Raw genomic sequence first — 14,346 nt, 5'->3', positions numbered from 1 at the left:
ATTTAAATTCTCACTTTATTCCCAGTAATTCAACTCCCATAGAATTACAATTCTTTTCTCACATAATTCCCTCCCTCCAACCAAACGCCCTGTTATGGTTTTTTTTTGGGAATAAGAATTTATGGTTTTAATTGCACAATTTTCAATCGATATAGTGAATCTTGCTTTTGATAAGAATAAGATGACATATTCGATCATTTTGTTCCCTTTTTCGTTTGATCCTGAAATTGGCTAAGATTGGAATTGAAACTCAGACACTCATCATACAAACGTCAAGAATTTTATTTTCATACTAATCTTCTATGAGATAAGACGATTTTTCTTTTCATTTGTTTCCTTGTCCTTTAGTCAAGAATTGAAATAGCATTTCTCTTATGAGCTAGGAACCAAGTTGGGCAAAAATATCCAACAAAAAACAATTAATTTCCATCCAACCAATCATATCTTCTCTAGTTGCCAATATATGCCATCCATTTTCATTACCCCACTTCTATAAGAGAAATACTGTGTACTTTCCCTTTATACTCCCAACTTTTATTCTTATACACAAAATATTGAAATAGACACTTATATTGGGATCCACATAAAAAATATATTAATGTAGACACTTGTATTGGAATTCACATAAAAAAATAACTGAGCCCGTCACATCAGGAAGTAGAATTGAAAATAAGATTTGAGAGTACTACATATACAAGAAATCCTTCTATAAATGTAAATAACCAGCCCTACCCCCTCCCTCCCTCTCCCACACCCCATTAATTCCTCAAAGCTCATTTCCTTCATTTTCTGGTTTTGCAATTTAGGAAGCTAAGGTAAGCTCTCTGCAGATCTTTGTCTGTGTGAAAATGGGCAGAAAGTGTTCAAAATGTGGGATCACAGGTCACAATTCAAGAACGTGCACCACTGTCAAAGGTTGTATTATTAGTAACACTAATAATAATGTTGTTGTTGGAGGATTAAGGTTGTTTGGAGTTCAGCTTGAAATCTCTTCTTCTTCTTCTCTATGCTCTTCTCCTTCTTCTTCTTCAACCAACTCTTCTATTGCAATGAAGAAAAGTTTGAGCTTGGATTGCCTCTCTTCTTCTCCTTCTTCATCTCCCCACTCTTCCACGCTAGTTTCTGTTCATGAAAACTGTGAAATAAAAACATCCATTAATGGATATCTCTCTGATGGTCTCATTGGCAAAGCTCAGGAGAAGAGGAAAGGTAGTATTATTCAAATTCATTTTGTTTTTTTTTTTTGTTTTGTTTTTTTTGTTTTTTTTTTTTTTTTTTTTTGTTTGTTTTTTTTTTTTTGTTTTGTTTTGTTTTGTTTTTTGTTTTTTTTTTTTTTTTTTTGTTTTTTTTTTTGTTTTTTTTTTTTTTTTGTTTTTTTTGTTTTTTTTTGTTCTCAACCTTTATATTATTAATTTTGGAATTTTATATAGGAGTTCCATGGACAGAAAAGGAGCACAGAAACTTCATGAATGGACTAGAAAAACTAGGAAAGGGAGATTGGAGAGGAATTTCAAGAAAGTTTGTAAGTACAAGGACTCCAACCCAAGTTGCTAGCCATGCTCAAAAGTATTTTCTTAGACTAGCAAGCCTCAACCACAAGAAGCGTCGTGCAAGCCTCTTTGACATGGTATATATGCATACTATTCTCATAATTTTAAATTTTCATTTTTCATTTGATTTGAGTGCTTATTAAACAATTTGACATAAATTGAGAACAAATTTGTATTACCTAATTTTGGGGAGGGGAGGGGATTAAACATAGGAGATGGACCATATGAGAACATGCACTCAACTACCATTGTGTTGATGTACACTACACAAAATTACAAAGTGCATCCGATGATATGTGTAGAAGTACAATTCAATATGTACACTTTATAGTTTTGCACAATATAATGTATTTTTGTATTTGAACGTTTGCAGCACATTCTCACTTGATGCAATACGTGTGTGTGTGTGTGTATAGGTATTGGATAAAATGAGAACTAATCCTTAAGAGAAAGCTAAGAACTAATCCTAGCCTTACATTTGGAAAAATCGAACGGATCAAATTAAATTTTAAAAAAATATATTGTGGCATTTCGTAATTATCATCAATTTTACTGTATATCTTTTAACACAGGAGTGCATTTTTAGTTGTTATAAAGTGCATTTTAAGTTGTTACTTGTGAGCATATAGCCATTAACGTGCAATCCAACTATCAGCTTAGGCTTTTAGTTGAGATGGAGCACATGTTTCAATTTGGTATCAGAGCTAGACTAAAGGTCATGGGTTCGAATCTCAACGCCACTCGTAAGCGACAACGATTTACCGGTCCACGTGTTGGTTGGAATCCACCGTACACCTGAGGGGCGTTCGAATCTCAATGCCACTCGTAAGCGACAACGGTGAGCATATAGCCATTAACGTGCAATCCAACTATCAGCTTAGGCTTTTAGTTGAGATGGAGCACATGTTTCAATTTTACTAAGTACAGTTTTAGTATTAAAAATTGGACTTTTGTAAAATGCAAAAGTGCAATGCGTTTACAGCATGTTTGGTTCGCGGAATGAATTTTGAGGGAATGGAATAGGTAAGAAATAGAATAGAAATTGTATTCTATTGTTTAGTTCGGTAAAGGAATAGATAAGAATGTTATTCCAGTGTTTGGTTGATTTAAGAAATAGAAATAGAATATATGTGTAAAAGACATAAATATCCTTATACAAAAAATATAATATTATTATGATTATTATTATTAGGATTTTTGTCCCTTTCTACAAACAAATCAGAATGTGGTTGTTCCCCGACAAGGCGATGATGATGGAGGCAATTGTACATCAAAAGGGATGCACATTGTCCCAGTTGACAATTAAGCATCTACAGGCTGGTGACGGTCTTCCGAGAGCATTTGAAATCCTCATCTTGCCGTCTGATGATCATTGCAATCTGCTATCTGAAGATCGGACGACAAGAGAGACGATTCGCAAAAACCCTACGTCTTCATCTCCCGCTCCTTTGCCGGCAATCCAACCGGCTGATCAACGATTAGGTGGAGGGGATGAAGTCAGGGAGGTGTTTAGTCCATTCGCTACTGATCGGAATCAAGATCGGAGGTCATTTGCGGTTTTCGACAATCTAGATGAAACTTCATCATTGGCGACTTTGCTGGCGACTGGGCCGTTGCATGAACGATCGGAGGGCATGGTTGGAGTTGGGGATGCGTCGAGGTCGTTCTCCAATGACCGGATTGTCGATCGAAGGGCTCTAGTGCTGTCCGACAATTTGATCGCACCTTCGTCAATGGAGGTGTTGTCGGCGTCCAGGTCAATGCAGGGAGGACTTGAAGGTCTAGATGATGTTAGGGATGCGCATAGACCACCTGCCGCTTCTCAAATTGATGATCGGGGGTTTTCGGGATTTAACACTCAGCCGGTCACCGTCCTGCGAACAGAGGATGGGTAGGTAGTGGCGGTCTCGACTTGGCCATGGTTTCATGTCCATCCAGGGTGGTTGTCGCTGCAACTGGCGATAAACTTGTTGACCGACGAGAGGACGCAGTGGCAACTGGAGGAGATGTTTCTATACCGGTAGTCTCATCGGCACTGCCTGAGTCTGTTGCTATGGCAGGGAATCAACAACCTCGATCCAGTTCTGACTGTTCGGATATAGAATCTGAAGCGTCGAAAGAAATGCAACGACAGAGAGAAAGAGAGAAAGGGTAAAATAGAAAATAAAATATAAAAAATATTCCTTAGAACTCAGGAATAGGTTAATACCAAGGGGGGCCCTAGTAATAGATATTCCCCTTGTAGGGGGAACGAGCCATTCCCCCTACATTGTTCTTGGGAATAAAAAATTTTACCAAACAAAAGAATATACCTATTACTGGGAATGCTATGACATTCCAGGCCTATTCCGCGAACCAAACGTCCCATTAGTGTTTGGATTTTAGAGTTTGTGACTAAGTTTTTTTTGGTTTTATTTTGCTTACGGGTTCACTTTTTATTACTAGGGGTTTAGTATTTATGATTTAGGTTTAAAATTTAGTTTTTTTACTGATTTTAAAACATTATCCAGAAAAGTACTTTGTAACAACTAAATTTGCAACTTTGTAACAACTAAATTTGCATTCTTATAATACATACTGTGTTACAAGTTGCAATGTAAAGTTAGTAGTACATATTTACAAAAATATCACTGTATTTTTTAAAAAATTTGATATGATCCGTCTAATTTTTACAAAATGTATATATCTATATATATATGTATATATGTAAATATAAATACATATACATATACATGTGTGTGTGTGTGTGTGTGTGGCATAGAAAGTGTCTATTCTGTGGTACAAATATATGTGGGGTCCACTTCCGATTTAGGTCAGGTCAAAGTGGATTCGGGTTCTTCGCTGTGAGATGAAGAGATTGATATATTGTACGTTCAAAATAGATAATCGGTGAATGAGAAATTAATTCTTAAATTTGTTCCATTTGAGTTAGAAAATGGAGGTGAAAAGGCTTTAAAGTAGCCTTTGTCCCACATTGGTTTGGGAAGTGGGTTTGCACCACTATATATACAAGAGCCTTTTAAAGGTATATTGAATTGTATAGCATAGAGGCTCTCTTTCACATTATGTGTAACTTTAATTCCCTGAAAGTGTGTGTGATCCACATGACATCGCTCATGTACTAGTTTTATTATTGGGATTATTTTGTAAATTATAAATCCTATTGTGTTTGAATTATATATATTTATATATTTTCAAAATTATTAATTTTTGTGTATCTACTTTTTCACCAACACCAACAATATATGCCACTAGATAAGGATGTCATTGGTTTTGTTGGTTTAAAAAAAAAATAAAAAAATCTATGGTAACAATGTCTTCGGCCATAATTTGGGATTTTTAATGATATGATATAGGTAAGGAGCCATAACCACAAAGCAAACCATGAAGATGATCAAGAAAATGTGCATTCGTTGATAGACCTCAATTCATTTGGAGATGATGATCAAGAGATGAGGGTGATGATGATGACAACTATTAATGATGATGGTGATCAAGTTAAATGCAAGACTTCATCAAATCATCACCATTCTGCAGAGGCACTTGACTTGGGGCTGGCACTAGGTGCTCCAAAAGATGTGGATAAACCTAAGCCATCTTCCACTTCCACGTTGTTGGGACCAATTAGTGTTACTTGACTCAGTGTTCATATATATCATCATAAATTAAAGACAAAAAAAAAAAAAAAAAAAAAAAAAAAAAAAAAAAAAAAGAAGAAGAGGAAAGTAGCTCCTTTTTAGATGAATAGTTTAATGGATGTATTAATATATATATAATATTTTCAATATTATAATCGTCAATATATATCCTATATATTAAGCATAAATTTATATTTTCTACAAAAATGAATGTTGGTTTCATGACCAGGGGTAGTCACTCGGCAGGCCAACATAACCGACTGAATCCATGAAAGATAAATAATCAAGAGGAAAAAAAAATAAGAAAGTTAATTTTAATGTAGAAATCGAAAGTTAAAAACTACGGACCTTTTTGGGCGGTGACAAGCAAAATTTCACTATCTTTGTAGGTTATTTGTGTACATGTACCGCGGACTCATGTAGTGCTTATCTATAGAGAAAATGCCGATTGGCTATCCCTTTCCACCCCACACCCCACCCCCCCCCCCCCCCGCCCCCGTTCCCCCTTTTGTTATTCTTGATTCTAGCTTTTATAGTAGTAGAATGAGTAGTGTAGGCTCCCTATAGTAATTATATATTTAATGTGTGTCTGCATGGGCAACTCAGTTGGTCATAAGGGTAAAATTTGGGAAGAATGGTCAAGAATCGAGTCTCACCAACGGCAGTGTGGGAGCAACCTCTCAAAGTGAGGAGGGTTCCTTGTGCGAAGTAAGCGAATTTCTAGCCTCTGTGGTTCAGCTGAGTTACCATGATTTACATCCTCCCAGATGCTCTGTCGGGCCGGGGTGTAGGGGGCCCTTGGGGTTGGGGATTCAACCTTTTGGAAAGAATATTTAATGTGTTGATAAGTGCCAAAGAACACATTATTTGAGGGTCAATTTAGGGGTTGATTGTGCCTAAGTAAGGTTATTTGTGAATGATTCATGCTATAAATGCTATTAGAATGCTAATCTGCTGTAAATGCCTATACCTGTGTTCATTCAAGTACTTTTGAAGGCTTTGAGCATAACCAGGGGCGTATGGATCAAATCGCGAAAAATCGGAGACTAGTGCAAGGGAGAAAAGCGTCCGGAGGCCACCCACGAGTGTCCAACGCGCGTTGGGCGATTCCAGAAAGTTCAACTCAAGGAACCAACGCGCATTGGAGAGGAATTAGGTGGACGTACGCACACGCGTACGTGCATACGTACACTCGTACGCGGGCCAGAGCTGAATCGCGAAATTAAAAGGGCAACGCGAGATTTTGATTTAGAAATTCCTTTTTCATTTTCCACTTTACATTCTCTGCATTTGCAGAGCTCTTTAGACTAGGGTTCATGTACATAGGCTTAGATTAGAGGTTAGATCTTCAATTTCATGTAAGAAGTTTGCAATTGAGGATTCAAGCTTGGTAAATTCTCTATTTCATCTTTCAATTCATCTTTTAAGCTTTCCATTCCATTGTTCATCTTTGCTCATCTTGAATTACTTGATTGTAATCCTAATTCATGATGCTAGGTTTTCTTAGGAATTGGATGATTGCCTTGTGTTGTATGCATCTATGCTTTGTATTGTTTGATTGATGAGTTGCGCGATGTGATTGCTTGACCTAGAATACCTAGGTTGTGGATGAGTGCATAGTGATTCTCTCTTCATAAAGGGCCCCTATGGGAGAGGAGTAAGGGAGTGTGGAAGTAACAAGAGATTAAGCTTCCATTAGTCCTACTCATCCCAATCACCGTCCTTCGATCCGTGAGGGCAAGGCCCGAGAGGAGAAGGTAGACCGCCCATTACGTGTTTGATAGAATGCCTCCACCGACTTAGGAAAGGAGAGACTAGGTTCTACGTAGCCTAGTGTTTGTGCCATTAGTTATTCCTTAGGATAGTCTTGCAATTGCCTCCTTACTTGTCTACCTTAGACCATTAGATGCATGAACACAAGTCATATATATCCAATTCCTATTTTCTACTTGTTTGTAGCTTTTTCATTCGCATTCCTTGTTCATTCTTCTCTCCACCATTATACATGCTCTCTTCCATGTTCTTAGCTTGCACCTAACCCTCTTGTCAATACATTGTGACAACGAATTGTCTTGCACTCTATTCACTCCGATTTGCCATCCTTGAGTTTGACACTAGGTGGTTACACTTCTCCACAATCCTCGTTTAGACTTCACAACCTACACATTCCATCCCACTAATACTATACACGTATCATGTGTAACCAATGGAATTTATGGATAATCAATGGGAAGTTACAATTAATGAGATTAGAGGTTATGGAAGGATAATTAGGGAGCTAGGACTGACTGGTCACGTCCTGAGTGCTGACTACCGAGCATGAGTGCCCTGCCCGACTGCTTGCTAAGTGGTACCGACTGGGTACGCATGTTGGCTATCCATCATCAGCCCCTCACTTTCCTGTGTCTCGCGAAGCATGGCACATGAAAGTACATTGTCGCGTCTGAAAAATCAACTCAATAGTAGAATTACGAATCAAAATTTGATGAGTCCTTTTACAAAGCCATTTACAGGCCTCCAGCCAACCACAAACACATAATTTTACCAACTCCTTTTACAAGGAGGTACGGTTAACTGAGTGTCAACTCCTTTTAAGGCCTCCAGAGTCCAGCCAACCCTAACACTAACATTTTTTCCCGACTCCTTTTACAAAGAAGCGTGATTGACTAAGCGTCAACTCCTTTTACAGGTCTCCAACCAATCCCAAACCCCCAATATTATCTCGACTCATTTTACAAGGAGGCGCGATTGACTGAGTTCTGACTCCTTTTATAAGCCTCCATCCAACCATAACACCTAATATTTTACCGACTCGTTTTACATGGATGTGCGAGATGATTATGCACTAACTCCTTTTACATGGAGGTGCGAGATGATTAAGTACCGACTCTTTTTTCTTGCCATATTTCTATGGCCAACTACTTAGACTAACTACTTGCAGAATCTGTGATATTAATTCATTAATTAAATAAAAAGCATCTGCACAAGATACGTCCCCTCGAAGGGGTATGTTCTGGACCAGTTAGGGTGGTTATCCTAAGTTAGTTGACTTCTTCCTACTTCTAAGCGGTAGTCCCTCAGTATCTCGCTTCACGTTCTCAAACCTGCTTGGATTCAAAGAAGACTAGTAAAAATCAGCCAACTGTCTCGCGTCCAAGGAGTGCCTGACTACTCAGATTTACTGCACCATTTAGGGGCTAGCCGACACCCAAGCTAAATTGTATCATTTAAAGGGCTGGTCAAGACCCAAGCTCAATTGTACCATTTAAAGGACTGGCAGAAACCCAAGATTAACAGTACCATTTAGAGGGTTGGTCGATACCCAAATTTTTCGTACCACTTGAGGGGCTAGCAGACCACCCAATTTTATTGTACCATATAAAGGGCTAGTAGACCACCCGAATTTGTCGCACCACACAAAGTGCTGGTAAACCACCTGAATTATTTTGAGCACTCTTTCTCTTTTTTTTTTTTTTTTTTTTTTTTTTTCGAGTACGAATATATATATATATATATATATATATATATATATATATATATATATATATATATATATTACAATACAATAAGTACACATGTAAAATAACATATAATATCACTCCTATTCTTGGGTTCTAGATCGACTTTTGGAAAGCCTACTGGGGTCCAACACAACCGGAAAAGATGAGAAATAAGAGCTATGCTTTATCAGAAATTCTTGTGTATATTAGAAAGCTTAACCCGGTTACTTGAGAGGCTTTTTATAGGAGTTCGAGTGACCCCCGGACTCTTGACACAACGGAATACAATTAATGAGCTAAGAATGAGTATTAAATGCTTTTAAATGCGTATTAATCATGGATGGCCACTATTTTCCCCACGACTTGGCTCTTAATGGCTGCTTAATTCTCCATTAATCACGAGTTTTAATTGATCTCAACGGTATCCTTAAGACTCTTCATCTTTTGACCCCTCACCGCCGACTCCTTATGTCACTCGATCTCGGACGTCTCCCTTACTTATCCCCACCGGTTCCTAGTGGCCTTCTTCCCTCGAGTCCTTGGAGTCGGCTTGATTAATGGAAACGGCTCGTTCGGAATTGATGATTCTAGCAAGATCGGTATTAACCATTTTAGGTCTACATATCCCTTCTTCTTCTCAGCGGTAATCTCCGTCACCGGTTGACCAATCGTCGTCGCCGTGTGGTCTCCGGGGTGCATATCCCATCACATCTAATACTATTCTAATTTAAGAGACGAGAGGAAGAGGGATAAAGATAGTGCACTAGAGAATAGCAAATCAAGCTACCCAAATTTATACTAGCAATGAAGGTTTTATTCCCAATTGTTATACCATGGGCCACAATTCACCTTGCATAATGAACTCTGGTTCAAAAATTGTGTATGCAATTAACACATATGTTATCTACATATTATGTGCATATATTTAACATATTATATGTCTTCAATTTATTTACAAGCATATAATCTATTATCTGCACACACATAATATGTTAATAACAAGCACATAATTTGAAGGTCATTTTGAACTAAGGCCTACAATATATGGTGAATCTTAATCCATGGTATAATTTGCATTTTATTCCTACTTGGATCATCATTTATAAGTTTAGAAATGATTTAAATGTGTTTACCTTTATTTCGTGCTAGTAATCCATTTTTGCCACCCAATTTCATTTTGAATCCAAAAAAGATCCATGATGACATTTGTTGCGTTTGAGGATCAGCATACTACATCTCACTACCTAACTCTGTGTTGTTCGGCAAATTATACGTTGCGGTTCACAATGCATTATGGTCCAGACATCAAACATGCACTATAGTTTTATTTCAACACAATTACAGTATCATTTTGATATAATTATAGTTTCACTAGATAATATACAATAAAATATGTGAAATTGTTATTCAGTTTATTTTGTATACACTACAGTTTAATTTCAATTCAATTGCAATTTCATTTGATAATATAATAAAAATAATACATGAGATAGTGTCAATTTAGATATAATATAGTGTCTGTCGTTTTGGACCATGATCCAGAAAAGCTTTGTGGACCGCATAATTGCTGGTGTTGTTCATCTGTATCTTCTATCCTCTTGGACCATCCATAATCACATTTCTTGGGCTCCAAATTAAAGTATTATCTAAAGCAAACTAATTTGCAAAAAAAAAAAAAAAACAATTTATGTCGGTCAATTGAAGGACAAATTATATTGTGCCATATTGCAATATGGGCTCAATGTTAATATATTAAATGTACTCATTCTTAACTAGTATACTTTAAGAAATTAGTACTTGGGATCCCCATATCTTATCTGATATTTTTGACCTCTAAGATGTGATTCGTATTTTTAAGATTTCAATCAGTTCAGATTACGATGATTCATGGTTCTGGTATAAGGATTCTAGAGGTTGCTACACGGTGATGAAAGGAGGTATAGGCATATTATATTATTATTGATAATTATGAGATACTCTGGGTTTTGATAAATGAATTTCTATCTGGAAGCTACATGTTCCCCTAAACGGAAGACTTTTCTCTAGAGAGCTCTTAATGATATTTTTCCTACCACTATGAATTTGATTTTAAAGAGAGTATACATTGATTCAACTGTCCAAAATATGGTCTTGATCATGAAAATGTTATGCTTGCTTTAGTTTTGTGTGAATACTCTAATCTTATTTGGTATGAGTCTTCCATCCCCAACACAAATTATGTAGCCGATTCTTTTCCCATGTGGATGCGAAATATTTTGTGTACATTGCCTAAGGATCATGTTGAACTTATTGTGGCAGTGCTATATCAGATTTGGTAGGCCAGGAATCAGTCCGTGTGGGAGATGTCTTTGTCGCTGCCGAGTACGATTTGGAGGAAAACATCATCGGCGCTGTTGAGTTGGAGACAAGTGCATCAGCGAAATCAGCAGGAGCCATGCACTGTCGTGCCGCCGTAGCCTTCGCTCCGTCCCAGGTGCTATGTCGATGCGGGCTTCAGGCATGCTACAGGGACGACTTCCGGAGTGCTTCTCACTTCTTATGACAAAATCCCTAGTCTGCAAGGAAGTACTATCTTGGTTGAAGGATCAAAATGTGGTTGCAATTGACTTATTCACGGATTGTTTGGAGTTTCGTAACAACCTATTATCAGCACAGGTGTCGACGCTATGTCGGGATTATTATTGATCAGTGTAGAGCGGCTATGGCCTTGTTTGATTACTGTTCTGTTAGTTTAATTTCTAGAGCTTTGAATTTACATGCTCATACTCTTGCTGCAACAGCCTTTGTTCAGGCAATTTCGTTGTACTGGGACTCTAGAGCTTTGAATTTACATGCTCATATTAAAAATAAACTTGTATTAGAGTTCATCTTCTAGGGTTAAATTCATGGAGCACGGTATAATTTGTCGTAAAATATAAGGGTGTTAATATAGTTGAATATGAATATTCAATACATTCAAAATGAAAAATCAAAAGTTAATAGTTTACCTGAGCCATTAGTTCATTAAAGCAAACAATTTCTTACATGTACAGCATACTTGTGCTATTTCTCTTCCAAAGGCTTTATGATCGAGCAGCATAGTTGTGACCCCTCTAATGAGAGGTCTCAAGTTCGAATTCCATTGTGGGGGCATTGACGATTTAGAAAGTATGTATGAACAAATACTACATTGTAATAGTTTCCCTTTTTCATATTTTACATTGCGCACTGCTACAAAAGCTACCATGAACCTTATTACACTCTGGGTGAAGAATCGAGAGAAAGCAGCCCTGAAATAGATTACATCCCGGGTCAAGAACCGGGTGTAACTCTGATGCAGTTCAGAAATGATAATGCAGCAGCTAGAGGATACCTCCTATCACAAATGAATGACAATTTGTTCGACATCTATGTCAAACAAGACCTGACAAAAGTCATTTGGGAATCACTGTCAGAAAAGTATGGTGCCAATGATACTGAAAATCAAAGTGTCAAAACCGTCTACAACAAAGGAAGATGTTTTATGTGCGGAAAGCAAGGACACCGAACATACCAGTGCTACCATCGCAGGAGCAAAACTAACAAAAGTCAATCTAACAGAGCAAGATGAGTATTGAGTCTCTTTAAATAAGTAGTTATTTTGAGTAACTATAATTGCTCTAGCTCTAAGGGCTCGCATGAAGTATGATTTTCTTAGTACTAAATACTAGTTGGTTGTCTAGGTTTTGATTACTTAGTAGTACTTATTTCTTTAGTATGTTGAATACTAATGACATTGATTGAAATGATTTGTGCATAGATATTGCTCAAATATTTTTACTAAAATAAAATAAGAGCATATATCAAAGGCTTCAATTGCAATTTAATGAGAACATGAAGATGTCATCATTCTTGAACAGTCTGCTTATGAAGATGGTTTTTTAGTAAACTTCAATTTCACCACTCGACTTGGGAGTGCTTAAGAAGTAGGGTGTTGATCATGAAGGCTAGTTATAGGGCCACTTGATCTCCACCTGAAATTAGGCTACCTTTCATATGTTGTTAAATAATCAAAGCCTTGCAATAGAAATTGTTGAAGTAATGCAATAGTAATATTGATCTGCATCATATGAATGCTTTATATGAGTTTTAATTTACTCAAGCGAAGGAAAAGTTGTGCAGGTGGCAACTTTGAATTCTCCTTGTTGAGAGATATTTCTTAATAAATGTTAGTTTGAACATATTCTTTGTATATGAGATTAATTTCTTGTAAGAATATGATGTGAAGTTTATGATTATGCTGTTCAACTTGAAATAGCATGAGGACAACACTATCTCTATAGCTTACTAACAATGAATATTTGTATATAATATCATTATTTAAATTTTTGGTTGAGTCATCTTGAAAGACCTATAATTCCTGTTTAAAGAGAAATTATGATGGGTTGAGATAACCAAGTTTGTTAAAATATATTCAACTATTGAGTGTACATCAGACAAAGTGCGAAGCTACAATAATGCTCCACAAAGTAAATCGGCAAAACTCAGTCTACAAAGGAGCTAATGTTAGGCACCAAAGATCAGTCTGGGTAAGAGATCAAATACATTTGACAAAAATATTTGTAAGTGTTGCATTGTAGGGGTGATTAAGTCCTTATATTTTCACTAAAAGTTTCCCTGTGGTATTAAAAATAATGATAAAAGAAAATGTTTCATGTTAAGCATGAAAATCTCAAGGGATTATTCACGAGTAAACGAAGTACTCGTCAAAGTGCATGTAAGTTTGATCAATAGAATCAACTTACTTGAAGGCTAAGTATGAGGATTAGTCATTAGAAGGACTTAAAGTCCAAGTGGTAATGAATTCGTAGTGGATCCCACTTTTGTGGTCAAACGAAGCCATGAAAAGAATTACAAAATAGTACACTAGTTGGTCATTCCTAAAATGTGTACTTGTGAGGCTGAGCTACAACTCTTAATGAATTCATAACTCTTTGAGAAGGGCGGTTTTGTTGAGACAAACTTAATGAATTCACCGCATAATGACTTGAGTACAAAAGTGCTCTTAATGTCTTATACTCAATTAGGGTGGTCTATTTCGAGGTAGACCTAAAGAGATCCCTGACTTAAGTGGAAAATGGTTAATCGCCTCTTATGAAAGATAATAGGGGTATCCCAATAAGCTGAGTGGCTAAGAAATATGCTGATAAACATGTAGTTGTGAGAGTGTCTAGCTAACACCTTCACTACATATACATTGTGATTCACAAACTGTCGTTTGCATTGCAAAGAACAATGCTTATGATAGAAAGAAAAAGACTTGCAACTGATTTATGTCCTTAACTACTCTATAAGCCTTTAAAAGTGGTCTATACTGAGATAGACTTGATAGAGTTAAAAGTCTATATTGAGATGGACTTTACAAGACATAAAAAATTATAATGCGATAAGACTTGTCAGAGTTAAAAGTCTATGGTGAGAGAGACTAAGACAGGGTGAAAGTCTATATTAAGATAGACATAACAGACTTGTATAAGCTAGATCAACAATGGAGAATGAATTTATACTTCTTGACTTAGTTGGGCAGGAAGCCGAGTGGCTGAGAAACTTACTGGCAAACATGCCATGGTGGGGTGTGCTACACCGCCTGTGCCCATACACTGTAACTCACAAAGAAGGCATATAAGGGTCAGACATGAG

The 14,346-nt window shown here is 36.9% G+C and overlaps 1 protein-coding gene across 2 annotated transcripts; it reads left to right on the top strand.

The window, feature by feature from the left end:
• Positions 1 to 726: 726 nt before the first annotated feature.
• Positions 727 to 5,215, top strand: LOC109171070 (myb-like protein J). Of its 2 annotated transcripts, none has more exons than XM_019320202.1 (3): positions 727 to 1,209; positions 1,446 to 1,627; positions 4,907 to 5,215. In XM_019320202.1, the coding sequence occupies exons 1-3, from the start codon at positions 849 to 851 to the stop codon at positions 5,186 to 5,188; spliced, it is 825 nt and encodes a 274-aa protein (XP_019175747.1). In that variant the 5' UTR covers positions 727 to 848; the 3' UTR covers positions 5,189 to 5,215. The 2 variants fall into 2 exon arrangements, with proteins under 2 accessions (XP_019175747.1, XP_019175746.1); XM_019320201.1 differs by having other exon boundaries at positions 730 to 1,209; positions 1,431 to 1,627.
• The last annotated feature ends 9,131 nt before the right edge of the window (positions 5,216 to 14,346 follow it).

This window comes from Ipomoea nil, unplaced genomic scaffold (genome assembly GCF_001879475.1).
Source record: "Ipomoea nil cultivar Tokyo-kokei standard unplaced genomic scaffold, Asagao_1.1 scaffold3394, whole genome shotgun sequence".
Classification (NCBI taxonomy): Eukaryota; Viridiplantae; Streptophyta; class Magnoliopsida; order Solanales; family Convolvulaceae; genus Ipomoea; species Ipomoea nil.
Note: the sequence above shows the minus strand (reverse complement) of the source record. Positions and strands in the feature narration are given on the sequence as shown.